General features: G+C 35.7%; 2 protein-coding genes across 2 annotated transcripts in view; both read left to right on the top strand.

Annotated features, from left to right (window-relative positions):
• The first annotated feature begins 452 nt into the window (after positions 1-452).
• Positions 453-9690, top strand: LOC147411056 (uncharacterized). The gene is made up of 22 exons (XM_086444096.1): positions 453-772; positions 864-1020; positions 1754-1833; positions 2426-2512; positions 2635-2685; positions 2764-2881; positions 2965-3021; positions 3134-3198; positions 3799-3882; positions 3968-4018; positions 4123-4185; positions 4276-4322; positions 4418-4487; positions 4571-4633; positions 6345-6434; positions 6519-6557; positions 6655-6882; positions 6990-7075; positions 7703-7751; positions 7876-7956; positions 8188-8281; positions 9283-9690. The coding sequence occupies exons 2-22, from the start codon at positions 891-893 to the stop codon at positions 9471-9473; spliced, it is 1824 nt and encodes a 607-aa protein (XP_086300222.1). The 5' UTR covers positions 453-772; positions 864-890; the 3' UTR covers positions 9474-9690.
• Positions 9691-14103: 4413 nt separating this feature from the next.
• LOC147411055 (Transducin/WD40 repeat-like superfamily protein) overlaps positions 14104-25391 on the top strand; it is a 41552-nt gene continuing 30264 nt past the window's right edge. Inside the window, exons 1-2 of the mRNA XM_086444083.1 lie at positions 14104-14444; positions 14550-14634. Coding sequence (XP_086300209.1) covers positions 14313-14444; positions 14550-14634 — 217 coding nt within the window. The 5' untranslated portion in view covers positions 14104-14312. The remainder of the gene's footprint in view (positions 14445-14549; positions 14635-25391) is intronic.

Here is a 25391-nt window from a genome sequence, read left to right as displayed (position 1 = left end):
TTATGGGCAACTCACACTATAGCTGAATTGTTTTGTCTTATAGGCTAAAAATTTCGGAATGAGTTGATTTTTGGTGAGGATGATAAGAAGATCATCCTCACAAAAAATCATCAAATTCCAAAATTTCTAATCTCATCAAAACAAATTCAAGAATTGTAAATTGTCCATTTTTTTTATAAATTAATTTTGATGGGGTTAAATTTTTTTAGAATGTAATGATTTTTGGTGAGGATGATCTCTTTATAATAAAGATAATCCTTACTATAAAAAAAAAAACTTATTTTGAAAATCATATAAAACAAAACAATTCGACTGTGATGTGGGTTACCCTTCTTAATTTGTGGGTGTTTTTATAATTAACAATAATAAAAAAATAAAAAAAATAAATAAAAATAAAAAGTAATGATCTTTGGCTCCTCAGTCCTCTCTCTTCCCAAAAGACTGAAATAAGACAAGAAAATACTTTGGGTGTTTGGGTGAGGTTGTATATATAAGTCTCCCAGCACCTGTCTCATTTCTCATATCATCCCAAACGACACTATCCTCTCCTTCTTCATTGGAAGTGTAAGGCATAAGGACACCCTTGTGTTTTACAAGATAACTCTATAAAACTACTTAGTGGATAGATGGATAGTAATAGAAACAGTTTTCTTGAAGATTTGTAAGTGGGTTGACAAGGAAAGTACTCATCTTTGTAAATCCCATTGTGTTGTGATTTGTGAAGCAAACTATAGTGACTTAGAGACAGAAAAACAACAACACCACCACCAAGGTTTGTTGCTTTCTTCTTTTCTTTTGGAAGATTTTTTATTTTTAACTTGTTGTTCTCAATGTCTTTGTGTTGTTGTTGGAACTTGGAACAGAGGTTGTTGGTTTTGTAGCTTTGGGAGATGAATCACAAAATGAAGTACGTTTTGGTGACTGGTGGTGTAGTTAGTGGCCTTGGAAAAGGAGTCACTGCTAGTAGCATCGGAGTGGTTCTCATGGCCTGTGGTCTTCGTGTTACTTCCATTAAAATTGGTCTCTCTCTCTCTCTCTCCTGTAAAATGTTTTCTCCTTTATGCTTCTTTTCTTTTCTTGTATTTTCTTATTCTTTTTTTTGTTATTGATAGTTTGATACTTTAGTGGGCTTTTTTATTTTTATTTTGGGTTTTTTTCCTTATAATTTCTTTTTTGTTGTCCTTTCTTCCAAGTTCCAACAACTGAAGAGAGAACTGGTAATGGCCTTGTAGGCTTGTACCATTTTTTTTCTCACTAGTGTTAGAGGGATGATGGTTTTTCTTTAATGGGGTATGTTCTTGATTGATACTTCTAGTGGGTTATTTTGAGGATTTTTTTTTCCTAATTTCTTTGGCTTTGTTCTTTCTTCTAAGAACTGAAGAAGAGAATTGGCAATGGCCTCATACCATTTTTTTTCTTCATTTTTTGGCCACTAATAAGTTGCAGAGGTGTGGGTTTTTCTTTAATGGGGTATTTTATTGTTTTAATGGTGGGTATTTCCAAGTAGCACAGAAAAATAAGTTATTTTTCAGTAAGAAAAATGGTGGTTAATTTGGGTTGAGTGGGTTTTTTTTTCCTTTAGCAAAATTTTCACTTACTTCGATCACTTAGCTTTCTAAGAAATTGCTAATTAGATGTGTATAATTTGATTTTCTTTCAGGGGTCTTAATGCCCAACTACCCAAATAACAAAGAATTCAATCTGTGTTTCTAAACTCTCCCAATTCATATATAAATATTATCCACATGTGCAGATCCCTACCTGAACACTGATGCAGGAACAATGTCCCCTTTTGAACATGGGGAGGTTTTTGTCTTGGACGACGGTGGTGAGGTAAAGAAACTTCCTTATGATCACATTCATTATCTGGGTTTGCTACATTGCTTTGACTCTACGAATCCTCTAGTCGTTGTTAGGCTTTGTCGTGGGAATGGGTTTGGATTGTTTTTTAAAGGGTAAAATTACCATTTCAGGCTCACTTTTCATTTTTAATTCCCAAAACATTAAGAGCGAGATCGCAGGTATTTCAAAGTGACAATCTCGCTAAAAAGTATCAACCTGCGAGATAGTCACTTTTATAACCACTTTTCAAATGAATATCAGCGATCTCGCTACCTTATATCAGCGAGATCGTCACTTTGAAATACCTGTGATCTTGATCTTTATGTTTTGGGTATTAAAATGAATAGTGAGCCGGAATCAGAATTTCGTAAAAAGTTGAGCACATTTTTGGAAATTTATCTTTTTTAAATTTGGATACAATTTGCGTCTTAAATTTACAAATTTAAGTCCCCCTTTTTCAATTTTTTTCCTCCCCTTACGTGAAAGATCACTGGTTTTATTTTGTTGATTCCAAGCCTTCTATGTAAAGTGGTGAAAGTGACAATTACATGCTTCACAGTGACTGTTTTTCGGTGTTTTGAAGGTGGACCTGGACCTTGGAAACTATGAACGGTTCCTCAATATTAAGTTGACCCGTGACAACAATATCACAACTGGGAAGATTTACCAGGTAATTGTTTAATTGAACATCATCTTGTTTTATGTGATGGATAGAGAATCAGAAGGTAATAAGGCCTGGCTGAAGCTTAAAGCTTACTTGAGCTACTAACTCTTTTTCTTCATGTATAACAGTCTGTAATCGACAAGGAGAGACGAGGGGATTATTTGGGAAAAACTGTACAGGTGTGTTTCAATTGTTACTTCCAAACCTCAATAACTTTTATATGATCCTGAATTTTATATATGGTTTTCGTCTCCTAGGTTGTTCCTCACATTACAGATGCCATTCAAGCGTGGATTGAGCGTGTAGCTATGATACCCGTGGATGGTAAAGAAGGCCCAGCTGATGTTTGCATTATAGAATTGGGGGGAACTATTGGTATGTTAAGAGCATCACTCTTGAAATAATGGGTGCATGAAATAGTTTTGTGTATTTATTAATAAGAGAATTTCTCGATGCAGGGGACATAGAATCTATGCCATTTATTGAGGCATTAGGCCAATTTTCGTATCATGTAGGTAAGGAAAATTGTGTATGCTCTTTTGTCATTCATCTTATTGTTTTCAAAAATCACTTCACTTTTATATTCCTTTCATGTAATTTCATCTTCCACAATTGATGCTCTCTCAGGCCCCGGGAACTTCTGCTTAGTTCATGTCAGTCTTGTGCCTGTTTTGAACGCAGTTGGGGAGCAGGTATATAAACTGAATGTTAAATGCAAACACGGGAAATATATATAAAGATATAGTGTTGGGTTTTGTGGACTTAAGATATGACACAAGATCTTGACCGTGTAAGCACAAAATCCAATGGTTGAAAATTATCCTCGAGATTAGTGTCATTGTGATATGTATTGTTGAGATACGCATAAAATCTTAACTGTTGGATATTGTTTTTACATGATGAAGATCTTATGTCATTTCTTGAGTCAATGGAACCCCACCCACATATATATATATAGACTCATGAAGAATGACTCATGGAAAAAACACATGATCCCAATCGTGTAAACATGAAATCCAACGGTTTAGATTTATCTTTGACATAAGTATCCTTGAGATTTGTGTTATCTGAATATTTATAAATCCCGACCGTTGTATTTCATGTTTAGATCATGTGTTTTCTCAAGAGTAATTCTTCATGAGTCACCAGATCCCAACCCATATGTATATATAGGAGTTACATGGACAAATAATCTATGGGTTTAAGCATGGACTTATTTGCAAAATTTTGGCTTATAAGCATTATTATGTATTGGCTCTGATTAGTTCTGTGATTACGTTTTCTGCTTTCAGAAAACAAAGCCAACCCAACACAGTGTACGGGGACTAAGAGGATTGGGATTGACACCTAACATCTTAGCTTGTCGCAGCTCAGAGGTCTCCATCTTGCTCTCACCTTATTGTTTCTATTTGGTTTTAGTCATAGTAATCTCAATTTTCCAAATTTGAATTTCTTGGACAGGCTCTGGATCAAAATGTGAAAGCAAAACTCTCTCAATTCTGCCATGTACCGGTACTATGACCAAAACATTGTTGCTAATCCTTTTGTATTCGTTAGAATTAATGATATAAGGTGGTATTCAAGAGGCTAATTATAGTAAGGTACTTCTTCCCCAGGCAACAAACATCGTTACTCTCTATGATGTTTCCAACATTTGGCATATACCTTTGCTTTTAAGAGTAAGTTGTTTGATAACAATTTGTTGTTCATTGTCAGCTGCAATTATCTCTTCTTATAACAATTATGTGGAATTTTATTCTCTTAAATAGGATCAAAAGGCACATGAAGCAATCTTGAAGGCACTGAACCTTCGCAGGTTTGTCCAAACTTGCTTCCCATTTGATTTATTGCCCTTTTTTTGCTTGGGTTGAACTCTATTGCAATTGTTTACCATGTGATGGTCCCTTGCAGTGTTGCTAGAGAGCCTGCTCTGGAGAAGTGGACTGCTAGGGCAAAGCTTTGTGACATGTTGCATATTCCTGTGAGTCCCAAACATTTCTGGTGCTCAAAATGTAGTTTCATGATCTGATTACTGCAAGTACTCATACATGACTTTTCTCACAGGTCAGAATTGCCATGGTTGGAAAATATACTGGTCTTTCAGATTCTTACCTCTCTGTATTGAAGGTGAATGTGGTTTCCTATCGGTATTCTCTGATTTCTTTATGCTATAGACATTTCCGTCTTTTTCACTTAATTTATTTCTTAGATGTTTACATTCAACGCCTTGGTATCCATATAATAAAGATAGGGACACATATTGGTGTCAGAAACTCACACCCATAATACATTTTTATCAAATATTTTTGTTGGTAGATGGAATAATTTTAGATAAGCTGATAAACATTATTGAATTAAGATTAATTTGTCTAATATGTGTCAGTATATGTTCTACATGTGAGTATGATACACTCTGATAAAAATTCTTTGGAGGACAATAGTGTCACCACAAGGTCATTCAATGAGCTCCACATGACCCAAAAGGTCTTTGTAGTACATTTCTTCTATTCTACTCCCTCATGAAGTACAAGGCATGGAAAATTCGTTTTGTAAGTGTCCTCATTTAATAGTTTGTTGTTACATAATGTCCTCCTTGTCTTTATGTGGTAGTTTCTAGTCTACTCTCCCTCATGAATTACAAGGCATCGAAAAATCTTTTTGTTAGTGTTCTTATTTAATAGTTTGTTATTATGTAATGTCCAGTTATCTTTATGTGGTAGTTTTTTGTGCCCTTTATGGATCCGACACTTCTCAATACTTGTGGTTACTTTTTAAATTGTTGGTTTGAATTGTCTCTGGCATTTTGTACTTCTCACTTGGTGTTGTATTTGCATCTGGAAGTTAAAATTAAGAAAAAGTAATCTCTTATTACTATATTGTCCGTATTTTTTTAATTTCTATTAGAAAATGATCCAGCTAACATCATTTCATGGGTCCTCAAACTCAATGGAGGACCATGTTAACTAGCCAATGTAGTAGGTTTTGACTTATAAAGTTGGCATCTTCCCTTTCCTTCGGAAAAGTTCTCTTAACTTTTCAAAGAGAACATTTGAACGTAGTTATCCTGTTACAAATATCATGAAAGTCTTTTTCTCTTTAGGTTTGATAAGTTTAGGAAAACATTTGTTTCTAGACCATATTGTCATTTAGTTATGTTATTATGAGTGTGTAATATGCAATTAGCTTTTGACATTTGAACCTATCCTTTCATGTTCTTCCTCTCATATTATGAAAACATGTTTCATGTTGTAAATACAAAATCAGGATTTTATTAGTTGCTTTTTGGCTTAAATCATCATCATCTCTAGAGTTCTAATTTGCGTCGACTGCCATAAGTCTCATCAGCTAATAATATGTCATGCAATGACATAAAACAACAGACCTTCTCATGAACATGAGCTCATGGTTGAGAAATTATAACACCTAGTTCTATAATTATTGAAGGCATATCCCTGCAACCAAGGTAGCATAAGAGATTTGAATAAAATAATTGATTTGATTGTTTTGTGGTGTGATCTTCTGATCCAAACTTTTACCAACTTCATTATTTGTCGTACCCTCAAATATTTCTCCAATGTTCTTATGACCCTAATAATAATTATTATTATTTTACTTTTGATATATTTTTCAAATTTCTTGTTACGCAATTCTGTAGCACCAAGATAAAATAAATTAATAAAAGAGAGGTCAATTGTCATAAAGCATACTTAACTTATAATAATTCACCTACCGAACATATAACCATGTTTATTTTGCACATATGTAAGTATTTATGAGCCCATTTATTCAAATGTGCTTTTTAAGTGCCAGTTAATTGGAAAAACTATATTGTCTGCAGGCCCTTTTGCACGCTTCTGTTGCTTGCCGTAGGAAACTTATAGTGGAATGGGTTCCAGCTAGTGACATTGAAGATGCTGCCGCTAAAGAGGTTACTACCGATATTGGTCTTACATATTTTTTTTTTAATGAAATTTCTTTTGTTGACAATTGGAGAAATGTTTTGTATTTGTAGACTCCCGATGCCCATAAAGCTGCATGGAATCTATTGAAGGTAGTTCAAATGTTAGCGGATTGGCTGAGTTACAGTGCTGTTCTGTTTTTTATTCCCGTCTATATTTATTGTCTTCGGTTTCTTGGTTACACTTCAGGGTGCAGATGGTGTTATAGTTCCCGGAGGATTTGGCGATAGAGGGGTGCAAGGGAAAATTTTAGCAGCAAAATATGCTCGAGAAAATGGAATCCCATTCCTTGGCATTTGTTTAGGGATGCAAATTGCTGTAATTGAGTTTGCACGCTCAGTACTTAATCTGAAAGATGCTAATAGCACTGAGTTTGATCCTGAAACTAAGAACCCTTGTGTTATATTTATGCCTGAGGTATATATTTATTTGGTTCTTCCATCCATACATACATATACCCATATTTCCTAATTGTATTTTCCTTTGTCTGCATTGACCAAGCTATTTTCTGCTCAATGTCACAGGGTTCGAAAACTCATATGGGAGGCACCATGCGTCTTGGATCAAGAAGAACATACTTCCAAGTTCCTGACTGCAAATCTGTGAAGTTGTGAGTATTATGACTCCCATTATCATCTTTTTATGTTCATTCTGTTGCAGTGTTCTTGAAGGCCATTGAGACTTACAACACAAGGCTCTTCACAAAAATTCCTTCTTGTTTTTATAAAAAAGATGTGTAGAAGCTCATGAAGCATATGGCTTGTCCATTCAATCTCTGAGAAGGGCAAATATCCCACACATTGTACACTTTTCTTAGAGTCGGATTATACTTACTCTCTATTTGTACTCCCCCTTGTGAGGCTCATATTGATTTTGTGTTATATGGTTCAACATTAAATTGAGTTTTCGTCACTATGGTAGTGCCAAAAATCAATCCCTTATCATGTTGCTTACTGTATTGATAGTTAACTTGAACGGTTCGGTTGTTCAATTTCATGTAGTTGAGAATTGTCAGAAATGAATGGACTGTTTTCATATGAGAATGATTTCTTCAATATGCATAACTCACTATGATCAGCATATAGATGTATGGTGTACACCTTTGACATGAGACACACAACTCAAACTATAGGCCACTAAAGCAAGCTTATAGAAGATATGACGTGCAACATGATAATAATATCCTAAACTAACATTCTTCATGTTATTTAATCTATGTGATCTCTTTCTGTTTTAGATATGGCAATGCAAACTTCGTGGATGAGCGACATCGGCATAGATACGAGGTATGAGTCATTGACGTAGATAAGCTCTGAACTTTTTATTTCATATTGTTCTGTTTATGTCATGTGATGGTCCACACTCCACACTAGGCTTTAGCATGAGATAATTTTAATTTGTCTTATGTAGGTCAATCCTGATATGATTTCACAACTCGAAAGTGCGGGTCTATCTTTTGTTGGCAAAGATGAAACTGGTCAACGGATGGAAGTAAGTATCTTTCTCAGAAAAATATGGGAGATTCTATTGCCACACCAATTTTTGCTAAGAACACCCCAATTCATATGTAAATCACCAGGAATTAGGACACACATCTGGGGTGTTGTTAGTAAAAGTTGGTGTGGCAATAGAAGTTCTTGAAAATATTCACCTCACAATATTAGTTTTGAATGATTTATACATCAGTCACTGATGGTTCTGACTGGTATACCGCCTCTGCAGATTGTTGAACTGCCTTGTCATCCATACTTTGTTGGGGTTCAATTCCATCCTGAATTCAAATCAAGACCCGGAAAACCTTCTGCACTTTTCTTAGGTATTTGTTTCACTCATCTCAAATTGTCTTTGATAAAGAAATGGACTTTCTTTTCTTTTAGAAGGCATTTATTGTGGAATTGTTAACTAATGAGGAGAGTATCCATCAAAAAATAACCTATATAGGACATAAAATAATGGAAGGTTGATTATGGAGGTTTGAACATTTACAATGTAAGGATGACAATGGTGGTGATGATCAATGGTTAATCTCATGTGTTTTTTATATTTGAATACTTTGATTCAAATCTAATCTTAACCCAAACGATTTGAATCTTTAGGTACAAATCTCTTTGGATAAAATTCTACGATTAAAGTACAATCCACAATTTGAATCCTAGGCTCCAATAAGATCTTACGATTTGAATACATACATACAAGGCACAATTTTTAGGTGAAAATAATATCTCCTTCAAGTGTACCCTTTTGTTCCCCTAGTGACAAGAAATGCATGCCAAACATGCAATTTGAAATTTGAGAATTAAGACAATTGATGAGCTATGGAAGTTTTTTTTAATTTGACAATATGAAGTAATGCAGTCGAGGACGTGGGTCATCCTAACTGCTTTTTTTTTTTCCCTTTCTAGACTACTTACTATCTTTTATTTATATAAATTGAGAGTTATGTTTTTTGTACATAACCTTGTATAATATGATGAATTATGGAGAAGCCACACATATTATTTATTTTTTAATATTTTAATATTACTTACATTTTCTATTAAAAACAAAAATATATATGCATCTTGCCTTTCAACAATTGAATCCTTATTCAACTCAAACCCCTACTCAGGATTTTATAGTCCAATTAGAACGACATTGGTGATGGTGGTGGTGGTGGTCTGAACATAATAGTCTGCCATTTTTAGCTCATATTGAACTATTTTTTTCATTTGATTATTGGGTTCTTTTGAATTTTGGACTGTTTCAGGAGGCTGAAATAAATTTATCAATGACAATATTAAGTCCTGATCGAATAAATTTGTATGTTTAATGTAACAGGACTTATATTAGCATCGTGTGGCCAATTGGAAGATTTCTTACAGCACAAGGCAACGACAAAGATCAGCATGAGTAATGGACTGACAGCTGTGAAAGTGTACCAAAATGGGAATGCAAATAAGCTCACCAATGGGTTATTAAACAGTGTGTATGTTAATTATAATGGCAATGGAAATGGTGTGCACTTGTGAACAAGAAGTGGTATCATATTTTATTTTATGATCATGTTGTGTTGTGTCAATTTTGTTGACTGTCCTCTAGATTGTGATATGTATAGTAGTAGTATGGATAGAGGTTTTAGCTCTCAAGGGACTGATTGGTGTAACAGCGCTGGTTCTGAGCTTTTTAAACGGGACAGCCTGTTAATTTCGAGTAAAATACGGTGAAGGGTGTAGAAATTTTCTTTCTTGTCTAGACTCTTGGACTTAAATTTCCTTAATTTTGTGATGCCATTCATTCCCTGTACATTTGAAAAAGTAAAACTTTATATATAGCAAGGAAGAGTATGTGAGAGCATATTTATTATGTATTAATTGGGGCCATAATTGAAAGTTAAAAAGATGAGTAACTTGCATGCTTGAATGTTATATATGAACAAATGAACTGAACTAGCGAATCGAACTGACCAAGCCAAGCCAAGCATGAATCAAATTATCCTTCTATCCCTATGAACGGGTCCATTCTTAGAGTGACGAATCACAAATCTGAATTCTAACCGACAAATGAGGTACCGTAGTTTTGAAGTGTTCTATTTGTATAGTGAGAAAGTTGACCCCAACCTGCAAGACCAGAATGGCATACATAAAGCAACTTCACTAGAGTGGATCACGATGACTAAAATCCAGATTCGGCCCTGCTAAGTGTGAGCATTGTTGTGACCTCGTGTTAAAAGCAATAATTCCAAAGCACCACCTCTACATCAACATCACCATGTATGCTTTTCTTGATTCAATTATTAAACCAATATACAGTACTAAGAATAGGACTTGGCCCCGGCAGTGGTGTGCCTTGAGCAAGACATGATGGAAGTGTCAACAATCACTGGGCATGCGTACTCAACAAGGCATGTAGGTTGAGATAGCTTTGACATTATTTTTGACACAAAACACATCTTGAGTGGTGAGTGTTGGTTCTACACTACAAAACTATACATGACCCTCAGTTTGATATCATCTGAATGGGATGGCCATTATCCCAGGCATTGACTATTGAGCAACTACCAAATAATTCATTTGTAAGGCAAAATGAACATGCGGTAGCCCCCCAAACCAGCTTTATATAGTCAAGAATGCATATGAACTTGATAAGAATCTTATCTGTATACTTTATTCTTCTCTCTCTCTCTTCATGAATTTCTGTAGTGGAGATAAATTAAAAAATGGACTTTTCTAACCGCAAACCGTGTTTGAGGTGCTCCATCAAACTAGGACCGAATTGAGAGGAAAAACGCAAATTTCCTTGATGTCGTCGGACATCAGTGTGGGAGCAAAGAAAATTTACTTCTGAATGCAATGTTATCAACCAAAGATCGGCCTGCCAAATGTTACTGGAGGGTCCTCATTCCCAATAAGGAAACCAAATGGAGGAATCAAACTCAATCCAAGAAATAACCAGATGGACTTGTCATGAATAATGTTACCTTGACATGGCGTGGTTGGCTTGCCCAAGTATGCATTTTGACATACTAGACACAACGTGAAAAAAACTCATATTCAATGGCCCAAGGCGTCGAATTTTGTAAAATTTGATGGACCATGATGTCAAAATTTTCATTGTCGAATCTTTTCTTCTGATGGGTCGAACTGTCAAATTAATGGAGGATGGGAGAAATTTGACGGCTCTAAGCCATCAAATCTAGGGAACATCACAAATTACATTGGCCCTAGGCTGTCGAATTTTAGAGAGAATTTTGGTCTCTAAACTTCACGGGCCTTAGCCCATCGAATTTTCCCCTAGAAAACAGTTTTCACATAGAGAGAGTAGTTGAGGTAGTTAATCTGTTAAAAGCACGAGTCCAACTGTGCTGATAGAGATCCACTTCACATGAGCAATGGATGTGTGTCAAATTGAACATATGATAGCACACCCAAATGCGATAAATGATAACTACGAACATCTTGAGATACAAATCAAGTGTTTCAAACTCTAAATAGAAAATCATTTGAAGACAAAAAGGTCCACGATTTTTAGTAACTTATGCCTTACTCAGTCGAAATTCATATTGATTTTAGTGCCCAAAATGCAATCACGGGTCCTCATAAACGAATCAGGGAGTGATCAACCACAAATTTGGTTGAAACAAGAAAGTCACAAAGACTGAGGCAGGAACAATATTTTGTACCCACAAAGATGTTCGACAAACAAAATTTTCTAGAAATCCATTTCCTCGGGAATCCCTAGGAGTATTATTCCATCTCAACTGTTGGTTTGATGGAGACTCTCAGGCATCGATTGAGGCTAGATTATTATTATTTTTTCCCTTTCAGCTGATATAAACATCAATATCAACTAGGGATGTCGATGGGTACTTGATTACCTCATGTATTCTAAACAAATTAGTCAATTTTTGGCCCACTATCATGGACTCTATCATTCTACAGTTTGGTCATGGGTGATCCTCTTAGAGAACCAATAAGAATCAAGTCTCCTTCAATCAACGAATGTTGGGCATAGTGACCTGAGCCTCTCTCCAAAATGAGAGAGGTCTTGAGTTCAAGTCCTCTTGTTGGTCACACATGGATATTTATCCCGTCTTGGCTGGCGTATGTAGTGGGATCGATGGGTGAGCTTGGGCCAGACTTGGGTGAGCCCTAATCCCGCCATAAAGATGTCGGTTCTACCCAGACTAGCCCTATACTATTATTATTGGGCCTAAATTGGCTAAGCCCTAGCCCGATTCTAACGGGCTTGGGCTTGACTCAGGCAAAATAAAATAATTAAAATATAATAATAAACAAATATTTTTCAAATATTTTTTTTGTGTGTACATGCTTAAAGACTATCCAATCGAAGTTGAAATTAATGTCTTATTAGACAAAATATTTTACTTTTATTAGAAAATATTTTTCTAATTAAATATGTTACAAATATTTTTATAAGATTAAGTAGTGGGCGGGAACTATGAGTACCTAACCCAACCCGGATTCAAACGGGCTGAAAATTATTCAGCTTTACCCTACCTCTGCGGGCTCAATATGGAAACTCTAGCCCTTGTTTTCTTGGCTGGCCTGGGCTCAATTGACGCCCTTTGATATATGTGGTTTTGGGATATTGCATGGGGATTTTGGTGAGATATGGTGTTCTAAGAGGCCAGTTGTCTCACTTAGTCACCCCCAGTCGGGCCTTAGGGTCCGGACACCCCAACTATAAATATAAAAAAAAAGAAAAAAGGAATTAGATCTCCTTTGGTGTCCGAGTAGTAGATTTATTTTTATTAATTTATAAAATATTAATAGTCTAATCAAATAAATCAATTAATATTAAAACTTAAATGTACCATAATTAAAATTACAAGCTAAAGAAAAAGTGCAATCCATTTTTTTTAAAGACTTTTTAATAAAAGTCAATTAATGTTTCCTATTTCTTTTCAATTTCAATTACAAATATTATCGAAATCATAGTTTTGTTTTCAAAAGTTAGATTTGCTTGAAAAATCCATTGTTGGTATCAATTATCAAGAGGAAGTACATATTAATTGTTTTTTTTTTTTTTTTTTTTTTAATTCAAAGCCTATTTTATCAATAGGGCATAAAATGAGCCATATTTTATTTGGAATCTGAGTGACTCGAAACTTAATTTAGCGGGTTTGGGTCCTTGGAGTAGATTCGAATAAAAAATAAGTTGAATATGATTTGATGTCCCATGATCCGAGTTGGATTTGGAATGATATGGATCCATACATATATCGACCTAAATCCGAATAATATATTCTTTTGAAAATTATATTTTCAATATTTTTTCTACTAATTTAATATAACATAAATTCTTATAAAATAAAGAGTCATGCTGGAATGACCTCAAGTTGGAACTTCTTATCACATTTTTGAACGTCAAGAAGTGTGATGTGAGGCTCTAGCCTGAGGTCATTGCAACATTATTCTCAAATAAAATGATTATAAGGATAACACAATAGTAACTAGCAATTAACAAACAAGTGTAGAACACAAATATTTGAAAGATCCAAAATTATTCGACCCAACCTGAATCAAAGCAATTCAGACAGGTTGGATTCGGATATGGATTAAGTAAAATCAAATGATTTGCATATGATTTATCTAATAGGATCAAAATCAGATTCTCAATTGGGATCATACACGGATATACTCCAATCTAACCCATTGAAACCCTACTTATTGGATGCCCATTTTTTTTTTTTTTTTTTTGTGTTAAAAAATAATTTATCCGATGTTAATTGTGGGATCGATTCTGGTTATAAGTGTAACACATCGAACCGGAACTGATATTTTGTTTGGTTTTTCGGTTATTACGTGTATCGGTATACATGGAACCGAACCGAAACTCACAGAACTTAAACCGACCCGTGTTTACTGCTTTATTAAGGTTTGACTGTTCCAAGTGTAACATATAGGAACTAGAACAGATATTTTGTTTAGATTTCGGTTGTACGTGTATCGGTATACATGGAACCGAACCGAAACCCACTGAACTTAAACCGACCCGTATCCACCTCTTTATTAAGGTTTGACTCGTTCATTTCAGGTGGGATTGGTCGAGTCAAACATGACTCTATGAGCACTGATCCGATCCCAGAATCCGGTTCTCAACACCGTGTTAAAATTTCGTGAATTTTTTTTCAAACAAATCTCCGACTGCCCAGCAGACACACAGAAGAATCGAACTGAGTCGACGTCTCACTTTCTGGGTTTGTTTCAGACATTTTAGGTCTCCATTAATAACAAAAGAATGGCGAATCTGTCTAGGAGAACATCTCCCTTGTAAACGAGAGAGATCAACTGAGGAGATAACTATAATTTCTTCTCCAATCAATCCTGCAAATCTGTTATATAATAATGTTGAAATTGAGAGCTTTTCGTCCAACTAACGACAAGATCGTAAGAATTCAGCTTCATCCGACTCATCCATGGCTCGTCACTGCAGATGCATCAGATCACGTTTCTGTTTGGAATTGGGAGCATCGCCAGGTTTTATTTAATTTAATTTTCTTTCCTGTAATTTCTTGCTTTCTTTCTCTCTGCTTCAAATCTTGTGTTAGATCTGAATCTGATGTTATTTTTCTTAATCTCCAGGTGATCTACGAACTAAAAGCTGGTGGCGTTGATGAGAGGCGTTTGGTTGGAGCTAAATTGGAGAAGCTCGCTGAGGGAGAGTCAGGTTGAACAATATATATATATATATATATATATATATATATATATGTAAATTAGTTAATTAATTTTTGTTGTTGTTGTAATTTGAGCAAGTACTTGAAATGTTGTTTGATTGCCCACACATTCTAATAACTTGGTCGATTTTTTCTCACATTCATGAAATTAATATTAGAAGACACATACCTTGATTGAAGATTTGTCTCAAACATAGAGTTTAACTATATGCATCTTTCTTCAATTTGGGTTCCGAATGGCATTCTATTTTTGGTCGGACACCTTGGACAGAGTTTTGATAATATGATCATCTAATTTCTTATTCATTGTGATTTTGCTTCTTCTGTGTGATCCAATTTCTCTTTTTGATAAGTAGTGTGTTCCCATTTCTTTAGTCTTTATGTACCCATTGGAGTATTGGACCCTTTAGAGTTGCCAAAGCTCAATCTTCATCTCTAGAAGTTGACACTTATGGAAAATGATTTCATATTTCCATCTGTGATTTGTTGGAGAGAGGAATATGAGAGAACCTTTGAGGGAAAGGAGTACTTGATTCACAATAGTCTGTCTAGTTAAACGTTAAAAGTCCGAGAAACACGAAAAGATCTGATTTAAGCTTCACCATACCTTGAAATCTAAAAAAAAATTGCTTTTTTTTATTATTAAATAGAGTACTACATACTCTATTTTTCCGTAGATAACTCAGTTGCCCTAACTTTTATTCTTCTTTGTCTAGTGTAAATTAACAATGGTAGATAAAAAAAATTGGTCTAATCGTGAATAACTGAAAAACCAAGAGAGATTCCATAATCCATAGACTCCATAAGGAAAATCAAAGCTTTTTAGATATGAGATTGAGAGACGAGGGGGATCACAAACCCTAACCTTCTCGTTTTTGAAGTGCGTCCTGATGTTTCCTAGGTCCTTGTCCACTCTGAGCCTCTCCTGCCCTTTGTTCTGACAATTTCGAGCATTGCTTATGAAGATGGAGAGACCTTTTTTACCAGACACGGCCATCTCCTCTCAAATCCAATGAAGGATCAAACACCACTCTTTTACAAATATAAATCCAAGATTCCTCTATCAAATTTTCAAGTTTCTTCTCAGATCCAAATGAAGGAAACCTAAATCTTGCGAGGAAAGATGCCCTAGAAACAACTAGGATGTATTATGGTTGCACGAGAGGCTAGTTTAATAGTTTTTACTGTGTGATGGTTTTTAGAGAAGACAATAGAGAGTAAAGTGTTTTCTACTTTTGAAACTAGAAAGTAATTATTTTTTGCTTTTTAAAAAGTTATGATTTTTTACTTTTGAAAAGTAGATTTTTTTAGTAATCCAAAATAATTTTTTTTTTTTTTTTTTTGCTTTTCAACTTTTAAAAGTAAAATAGTTACTTTTTTAAGCGTATCTAAACAGACTTTTAGCGTCATAGCTCTCATATTTTTATGCTCTAAGATTATTATGGAATTTCGAGGCTTGTTATAGTCTAAGATTCATGTGAGAGATACATGTTTCTCCATGGCAGTCCCCCTCACTCCCATCATCATTACTGAATGGGTCATTGTAGCAGGTTGGTCTCCTTTGTAATTTTCCTCTATGCTTAATATATCATCTTACTTAGCAAAAAAAAAAAAAAAGAGAGAGAGTGAGAGATAGGGTTGGATGGCGAGATATTATTCTTGTTGTTTACCCCCAGATTCAGGATAAGACATAGATGATGATGAATCTCCATTTTTGTTAGTCGATGGGAATAAAATTCATTGGAGAAAAATAAAATGGAAGAGACAAAAAAACAAGGAAAAACATAAAGTAAAGGGTGGTAAAAGAAACAACTTCTCTAGATTCTACTCTTTTCTACAAGCGACCATTTTAGCGACTCCCTTTGCTAAGACATCCAATCTAGCATTATTTCCTTTGTAGTGTTTTCGAACAACTAGGTTCTTTGTGGTTGTTTATGTTACTCTAAGATTAGGGACCCTTTTACAAACGTGTAAATGGTAGATTTCAAAAAGCTATTGCCTTGATGCCATCATGGAAAGTCATGTTAGATGATCTAATCAGAGTTGGAACATGATCATGCTATAGCCAACTAAAATCTTACCATGCTTTTAAGTAGAGGGATTTAGATTTGGTGGTTATGGAGTAGATCCTTTGATTGGGATGGTGCTTGTCCTAATGGCGGAGGATTTTGGTACAATATCAATTGAATTGAGAGAATACTAACTTGATTAATTAAAAAGCCCAAATTAGGCTTTAAAGGGATTACATAGTCTAATAAGTGGAAAAGATTAAAAGGACAAAAGACATAAAATACTAATAAAATAGAGTTATTCAATACTCCTCAAGTTGGTGCGTGAATATCGACAACTCCCAACTTGGACAAGACACTTTCAAAGGCGGTTTTGCTAACACCTTTGACAAGAATATTGGCAAATTGCTGAGATGTGGGAACAAAAGGGAGTACAAATCTGCCTAGAAACAATTTTTTTTTTTATCAGTAAAGATAATTTTATTAAAAGAAGGGAAACGAAGGGGGTCGAGTAGACCAACCCAAAACAAAGACAAGAAACAAGAAAAGAACAAGCAAACAACAAACAACAACAAAAACAATCACAAAAATCTCACGACAACGAACAGATCCTGTCCCATCTCACAAAAAAGTCTTCAAAGAAAATCCCCCTAAACTTCTTATAAAGTTTGCTCCAACAAAACAAAAGCTCCACAACAGCAAGAACTAATCCTTACCTCGTAACCTCTTTCCCTTAAAAAATGCATTGATTGCGATGTTTCCAAATTGTCCAACAGATTGCGAAAAGAACCAGGAACCAAAGAATCTGTTTAGACGACAAGAAAGATCCCCCTTACGACAGCTAAGACTCCAAAGCTGACTTGACTGAGCTGGGAAAGTAACCTACGATGCCAAACAATGATAAGAAATGCGACCAGATGTGATGAGCTACCCGACAATGAATGAGTAAGTGGTCCATTGTTTCCGCCTGAGATCTACACATGCAACATTGATTTGGCGAAATAAAGCTTCTTCTGATCAACTGATCTAAAGTAACAATTCTCCCTAAAGTCGCCATCCAAATAAAAGTCGAAATCTTCGGAGGAATTTTACCACCCCAAACAAAAGAGACAGGAAAAGACGTTATTGTACTCAGAGCAATACAATCATAGACTTCACCGTAAATTTCCCGTCCCTCGAACCACCCCACTCTCTGATCCTCCAAGGAACTCTCCCTGGTACTGTTCTCCAACAAAGAAATTAACTTCTCGAGATTATCCACCTCCCAATCATTAAAAGATCTTCTGAACCCAAAATCCCAATTAGCCACCCCATTATCAAAACTTCTGAAATACGAGATGACTTGATTCTTTTTCAAAGACAGTGCAAAAAGATCTGGGTAAATATGCTTCGTCCTATCATACTGAATTAGATTTGTTGTTATATTAATAGCTAATTTATTATCATAATATAGCGAAAATGAGACTGTTACTAGAAGACACAAATCAACTAGTAAAGTCTTGAGCCACAACAACTCACACTCCAAGGGCCATAGCTCTGTATTCTGATTCAACACTTGACTGAGAAACCACATCTTGCTTCTTGCTGTGCCAAGTTACCAAATTACACCAACTTTAGTACAATACCCTGAAGTAAACTGTTTATCAGTTATTGAACCAGTATAATCTGCATAAGTTCATGCCTTAATGCGAAGATGACCATGATTACTGAACAAGATACCTTGACCAGGATATCCCTTAAGATATCTAAGAATACGATGGACAATAGTAAGATGAGATGTGCGAGGAGAGTGCATAAACTGACTTACAACACTAACAACATAAACAATGTTGGGAAGGGTCATAGACAAGTAGATCAATTTTCCCACAAGACGCTAATACTGGCCAATATCCAACAAACACTCCCTTTCAAACTCAACCAACTTGTGATTTTGCTCAATAGGAGTATGGCGGGACGAGAACCAAGCTGACTGGAGTCACTGAGTAAATCAAGGACATACTTACACTAAGAGATAAAGATACCAGAATGGGACCGTGTAACCTCAATTCCCAAAAAATAACAAAGATGCCCAAGATCCTTAATCTTAAATTGATGTTGTAAGTAAGATTTTACCTCTACAATACCGTCACAATCATCTCCAATAAGGGCAATATTATCCACATAAACAATTAGAGCGACAATTTTGCCTTGGGAGTGATTGAAGAAAAGGGTATGATCAACAAAACTCTGATGAGAACCAAACTGATGTATGACCTTAGTAAAACACTCAGACCATGTGCGAGGAGACTGCTTTAGTTCATAAAAAGAACGGTAAAGACGACAGACATGTCCAGAAGAGACAGCTGCAAGAAAATCAGGAGGTTGGACCATATAGACTTATTCCTGAAGATCATCATTAAGAAATGCATTCTTGACATCTAACTGAAATAGGGACCACTCTCTGATAGTAGAATATGACGATATTTTCCTTTCTGATTGACCATTTTGCCGAGGGGTCTTAACATTAGACATTTGATGTTCAATGTCAGACTCTAAACAAATCTTCAATACCTCATTATAAGTGTATTCTGTACCATGATCAGAACGGAAAGTCTAGACGGTGCAACCAAACTGGGTATGAACTATAACAAGAAATTGCTTGAAGATCCCATATATTTCATTCTTGTGTTTTATACCCAAGTGGTATGACTGTGGTCATCGATGAACATGATAAAATAACGAAATCAAGAGTGGATGTGACGGGTGAAGGACCCCACACATCAGAGTGAATTAGGTTAAATAGAGTAGGTGTAGTAGTATTCACACTAATAGGATAATAAGAATGATCATGTTTAGCTAATTGACAAGTTTCACAAGAAAAACCAAGCAAATTAGTATTATTAAATAAAGTAGGGAACATGTGTTTCAAATATCCAAAAAACTATGGCCTAAGCGTAAGTGCCAACGCATTACAAATGCTTTATTAGATTGACTACTACTACTAAGCTGAGAAACATAATGAGTGCTAGGTAAAACATGCGTGTCCAAGAGATACAAGCCATTCACTTCATGTCCGATGCCAATCGTCCTCTTCGACTCCAGATTCTGAAAGACACAATGAGAGGGATAAAATATTATACTGCAATTCAAATGTTTGGTAATGCTGCTAACAGATATAAGATTAATAATAAGTTGAGGAACATGCAGTATATTAGTTAAGGATAAAGGTGTAACAGAAAAATGACCTTGATCAGCAATAGAAGATAAAAAACCATCAACAAGGCGAACCTTGCGATGACTAGAGCAAACACTATAAATTTTGAACAAAGAGGACGTATCGGTCATGTTATCTGAGGCACCAGAATCATTGATTCATGGTGAGGAAGTGGTGGAAGCGCTGTGTGCAGATGCAAAGATACCTGAGTGAGAGAGAGTAGAGACCGACTGAGATGAAGTCTCCATCTGATTGAAGAATTTGCTGAATTTGTCAAGCTTAACCTGGGACATAGATACCGACTCTGAGGAGGAGGTAGTAGTTGAAGGGAGTGCCTAATCAGTAGTTAACTGAGAGACAACACGAGCTGAGGATCGGTCAGACAGTTGATGTTGTTGATTAGGATGACCATGAAGTGCATAGCAACAAACCTTTACATGACCCAACTTTCCATAATAATCACACTTATATCGCTGACGTGTAAGCAGAGATCTGCTAGAAGGCTGTGGTGAAGGTATGCGAGCAAGTATGACAGAGTGGTCTCCAGAAGAGGGGTATGACAATTGTATGATGCCTCTCATCAGCTAAGACATAAGAATATGCAGTCTGTAGGGATGAAAAGGGATCCATACTCAATAAATGAACTTTCGCAAACTCAAATTCATCCCGAATACTGGTTAGAAACTGAAAAACTCGATTCTTAACCATAATCGACGCATATAATGCCTCATCAAGAGAGTCTTTGCGAGTAGATACTTTTTGTGGAATCCTATATCTGTTTTGCGGTCTTGGAGAACATAAAACCAACCACAATGTGTAGTTGTATAGATATAACCAGTCAAGAACGAACCATGGAGTCATTAGCAAACCATTGGGGGTAAGTAGTGTTAGTCGGCACAGGTTGTTTGTCCTCCCCTGTGAGGTAACCGATCTTTCCTTTTCCACCAATAAACATTTCAACCGATCGGGCCCAAAGAAGGTTATTAAGACAATCTAATTTCAAGGTGGTAATTTGAATGCCTGAAAATTTGGTTGAATGAGAGGGAAAACCGCCTGATCCATCACTATTACCGGTGATCGAGGAAGAAGACGTCTCGGAGACCATCAAGAAATCGATGTGCTTTGGTTTGAAGAGAGTTCAAATAAGAAACTGATCGCAGCACCCTAAAGGCAACAATACACAGTTGGAAGAGGTGTGGAAGGTGATCAAACACTGCTGAAGGTGACCCAAACAGTCATCAACTTAATCGTAGGGCATCAAGAAGCAGTCTTGCGGTTGCTATAATCCTCAAACAGTAAGGCTGCTGTGATCATAGCCTCCAAACAGTAGGTTTGTAGTAATCGTAACCCCCAAATAACAGATTTGCTATGATCGCAGCCTCCAAATAGTAGGTCTACTGTGATTGTAGCCCCCAAACAACGAGCATGCTGTGATTACAGCCCTTTAGGGTGGTTACAAGACCCTATCGCATGGTGCAATTAGGGTGTGGAGCACAAAAAAAAAAAAAAAAAAGAAAGCGAGAGATTTTGGAGTTGTAGCAAGGTTGGGTGTTGGGGGGCAATGGAGGTAGAAGTGGTTGGGGGGTGATAGAGGTAGGCTCTGATACCAAATTGAATTGAGTGAATACTAACTTGATTAATTACAAAGCCCTAATTAGGCTTTAAAGGGATTACATAGTCTAATAAGTGGAAAAGACTAAAAAGGTCAAAAGACATAAAATACTAATAAAATAGAGTTATTCAACAATATCCAATAGGGAAGATTGCTCATAGTTTTTATATGGTTCCATGTAGACCTTTGACTAAGTACCTTCACTAGAAGAAAACATCACGATGGCACTCAAAATCTTAGGGGGCCACCAAAGTATCGATATCTTTGTCAACATAACATGCACTTGTAGCCATGGTTTAAAATATCGGAATGTATGGATCAATATGCATCGGTATTGGCCAAGACCGATATGAAACATTGAATGTCTTGGGAAGGTATTGGGTATGTACCGGATATATCGATCGATACTGTATCAATTTCTTTATAACCATAACATTCAATTGATAAGGCATTTTAAACCTTGCTTAAGCCAATGTGATGCTCCAAGACTTTGAAGAGTATTTTGAATCTATGACTATCTCCAACTGTGAGGTCACTCCCAGTTGATTGATAATGCAGGCTACGGAGTTTGATTGAAAGTAGGTTTGAACAATTTGTTTTAGGGTTCAAATGGGAGCAATCAAGAGGCTTGAGGTGCCGAAATTCAGGGTTTAGTGGGTTGTAAATAGGGGTTAGGATTATATTTTAAATGTGATTGGTTTTAGGAAGGTAAGAACATCTCCCATGGTCTCTCTATTCGCCCCCCTTACCTAGTTTTGGGGAGGGAAAGAAAGAAAACCACTTCCAACGAGCCCCAAGTCCTTCTGCATCATGTTCTCTCCCATTTACCCAAATTTTTATATTGTTTTCATGTGGTATACAACTTTTTTCAAACCCCAAATCTCAATTATTACCATACTGCCCCTCCACCAATATATGTTTGTGCTACTTATGATATTAATTACACAATTCATCAATAACAAATAATCTATACTTCACAAATATTACTTATTAAGGATATTTAAGGTGGGGGATTTGTTAATTTATAAAATGATTTGGAGTTAAAAATAAATGGAAATTTGATGGAGGGAAAGTATGGTAAGTAGAAAAGAGAGAAATAATAGAGAATTTTTTTTTAGCATTTATGGTATTTTTTAATTTTTATGCAAATAATATATACGTATATATTTTTTGAAGATGAGCTATGTTTAATTGAATACATGATATTGTTGTAATAAATGCAACTTTTGCACAAGAGAAGCGGAGAGCATTAGTCCATTACTATAAACACTTCCTTTGACTTCCTATGGCCTTGCTTGTTTGCACCGTAGACAAGCGCAAACAAAAACGTTTACGTTTGTTTGTGGGATGTGGGGTGCTTGGATGCTAAAATTTTGGTGGGCCCTACCGTAAAGTAACACAAACTTAATTAAAATTGCAACGAAATCTCCGTAAAGTTTTGCAGAGAAAATACCTCTACAAGAATTTACGTTATATTAAGTTTCCTCTTTCTCTCTCTCTCTAACTTCTTAAACCTCTCTTTCTTCGCTTTCTCTGGTTTTCCCCAACTTCTTAAATATTACACAGTGTTAATATAATTATTATTTAAACAAAAAATCGTGGGATAAAATCCTACTTGGAGCTAGTTTCTATTTATATTTTAAAATTACAAAATAAAAAAAATGATATTTTAAATATTGACATTTTTTTTAAATATAAGAAAAACGAGGGATAGAATCCTACCTCGTTAATTTATATTTATTTTTTAAATTAAAATAAAATAATTGTGAGATAATAGTCTTGTGTTAATTTATATTTATTTTTTATAAATTAAAAAAAAATGTTTTTCATTAGATGTAGGGTATTAAAATGAGTTTGGGGCGAGTTACATTTAGGCACTATCAATGCTAATATTGGCATGTTTGGGGCAATTGGGTTTCTTTCCAAAATGGAAAATTAGCAAGTGGAAGTTGGTATCATGTAGTAAATGTTTTAAGGTAAATTGTAACTGATTAAAGATATTTTGGATTTCTATTGTAACCTTGGTTTAAAGAGAATAGCATTGTATGACCTATATGAAAATGCTTTGTCTATAATTTTTCGATTTGTTTTAAAGTGATATGTAACTATTTATCATTTTTTATTTAACTTTAACAATATTTTAAAAAGAATATATATATATATATATATATTTTTTTTTTTTAACTTTCACGTGATAATCAAGCAAACATAAAATTTTGCATTAGACACAACTAAACACTCCAATCACAAAATTATGTAAAATTCAGTAAACACAAAATTTTGTGTTTGTGGCAGTTTACGTTGCAAACAAGCACGGCCTATGTGTTTTTTCTTTCCTATCAAGGGCCGAGGGAGGGGGGGAGGAGGCTAGTAAAAAAAAGTTATAGAATTGATTGTATGTGATAATTTTTATGGGTAAATTTGGTTGGTAAGTTCATAACTTGAGCATAGCAAAGTTGAGCATGTTGAGATGGATGAATGAAAAGGCTAGGAAATATCAAATTAGAAATGAACACATTCGTGAAAATGTAGTTGTCTAATAGACAGTAATCTAAAGGAAATTTTATCGAGAGAGTTCAGTTACGTGCAACTAAGGTTGATTTCAGTCCTAGTAGAAGGAATATATAAGTTGAAGGTTCTAGAAGAGTTAGAGTAAGATAAATCAACGTGGATTGAGGTAGTGTGAGTGAATAGAACACAATAGAATTGACAAAAGACATTGCTTTAGGCAAAATGAAATAGAGGAACATGAATACGGAGAACATATAGACTAACACAATGCAAATAAAAGCATTCCCCAAATAATCATACCTCTGTTGGAACTACAAGATATGGAGGAAATAGAGGAAATAGGGGATTTGGGTGCTGAGGAAAGGCTTAGACGAGTGAACCTTAGAGTTAAATTCCAAAAACTAGCTGCAATGGAGGAAATATGTTGGAAACAGAAGTCGAGAGTACGGTGGCTCAAGGAGGGGGACAAAAATACATCCTTCTTCCATCGTATGGCGAACTTCAATAGCCAGGTGAATTTTATTTCGAAGCTGAAAGTAAATGATACGTGGAAAATGGGGGAAGAGGAGGTTTGTGAGGGGGTGGTGAACTTTTATAGTAAGCTGTATACGGAGGATTATGTGGATAGGCCTACATTAGACTCTCTACAGTTTGATAGCATTTCCCTATAACAAAAAAGATGGCTTGAAAGACCGGTCGAGGCAGATGAAGTGTGGGGAGTGGTGTGTGGTTTGGCGAGTGACAAGGCCCCGGGGCCAGATGGATTTTCTCTTGGTTTCTTTAAAGCTTGTTGGGAGACAGTGAGAGGAGACGTGATGGCGACTATCTTGGATTTCTACAGGGAAGGTTTCCTAGATTTGGGGTCTAATAATACCTTCCTTGCCTTGATCCCCAAGGTGTCAGGGACAGAAGACATTAAGGAACTTAGACCGATTAGCCTGGTGAGTTCAGTTTATAAAATCATCTCGAAAGTTTTAGCTTCCAGATTCAAGAACGTGTTGAAAGATATCATCGGTCCGGCACAAGGAGCGTTTGTACAAGGAGACAGATTTTGAACGGGGTTCTTATAGCTAATGAGTGCATAGACACGCGTAGAAAAGCGAGAATTAGGGGGCTAGTTTGTAAAGTTGATTTAGAAAAAGCCTATGACCACATGAACTGGAACTTGGTGAAATATCTGCTAAGGAGGATGGGGTTTGGAGAAAGGTGGGTTAGGTGGATGAAGTGTATTTTAACGGCAACGATCTTGATCTTGGTCAACGGATCTTCGACTGGGTACTTTAGAAGTTCAAAGGGTCTCCGCCAGGGGGATCCGTTGTCACCTTTTTTGTTTGTGATAGTCATGGAAGCTTTGCGTCGGATGCTTTCCAAGGCGGTGGGTGAAGGGGAGCTTACTGGTTTTTTTAACAGGGTTGGCGGTCC

The sequence above is a fragment of the Akebia trifoliata genome, chromosome 1 (genome assembly GCF_017979445.1).
Source record: "Akebia trifoliata isolate Shusen 1 chromosome 1, ASM1797944v1, whole genome shotgun sequence".
Taxonomy (NCBI): domain Eukaryota; kingdom Viridiplantae; phylum Streptophyta; class Magnoliopsida; order Ranunculales; family Lardizabalaceae; genus Akebia; species Akebia trifoliata.
Note: the sequence above shows the minus strand (reverse complement) of the source record. Positions and strands in the feature narration are given on the sequence as shown.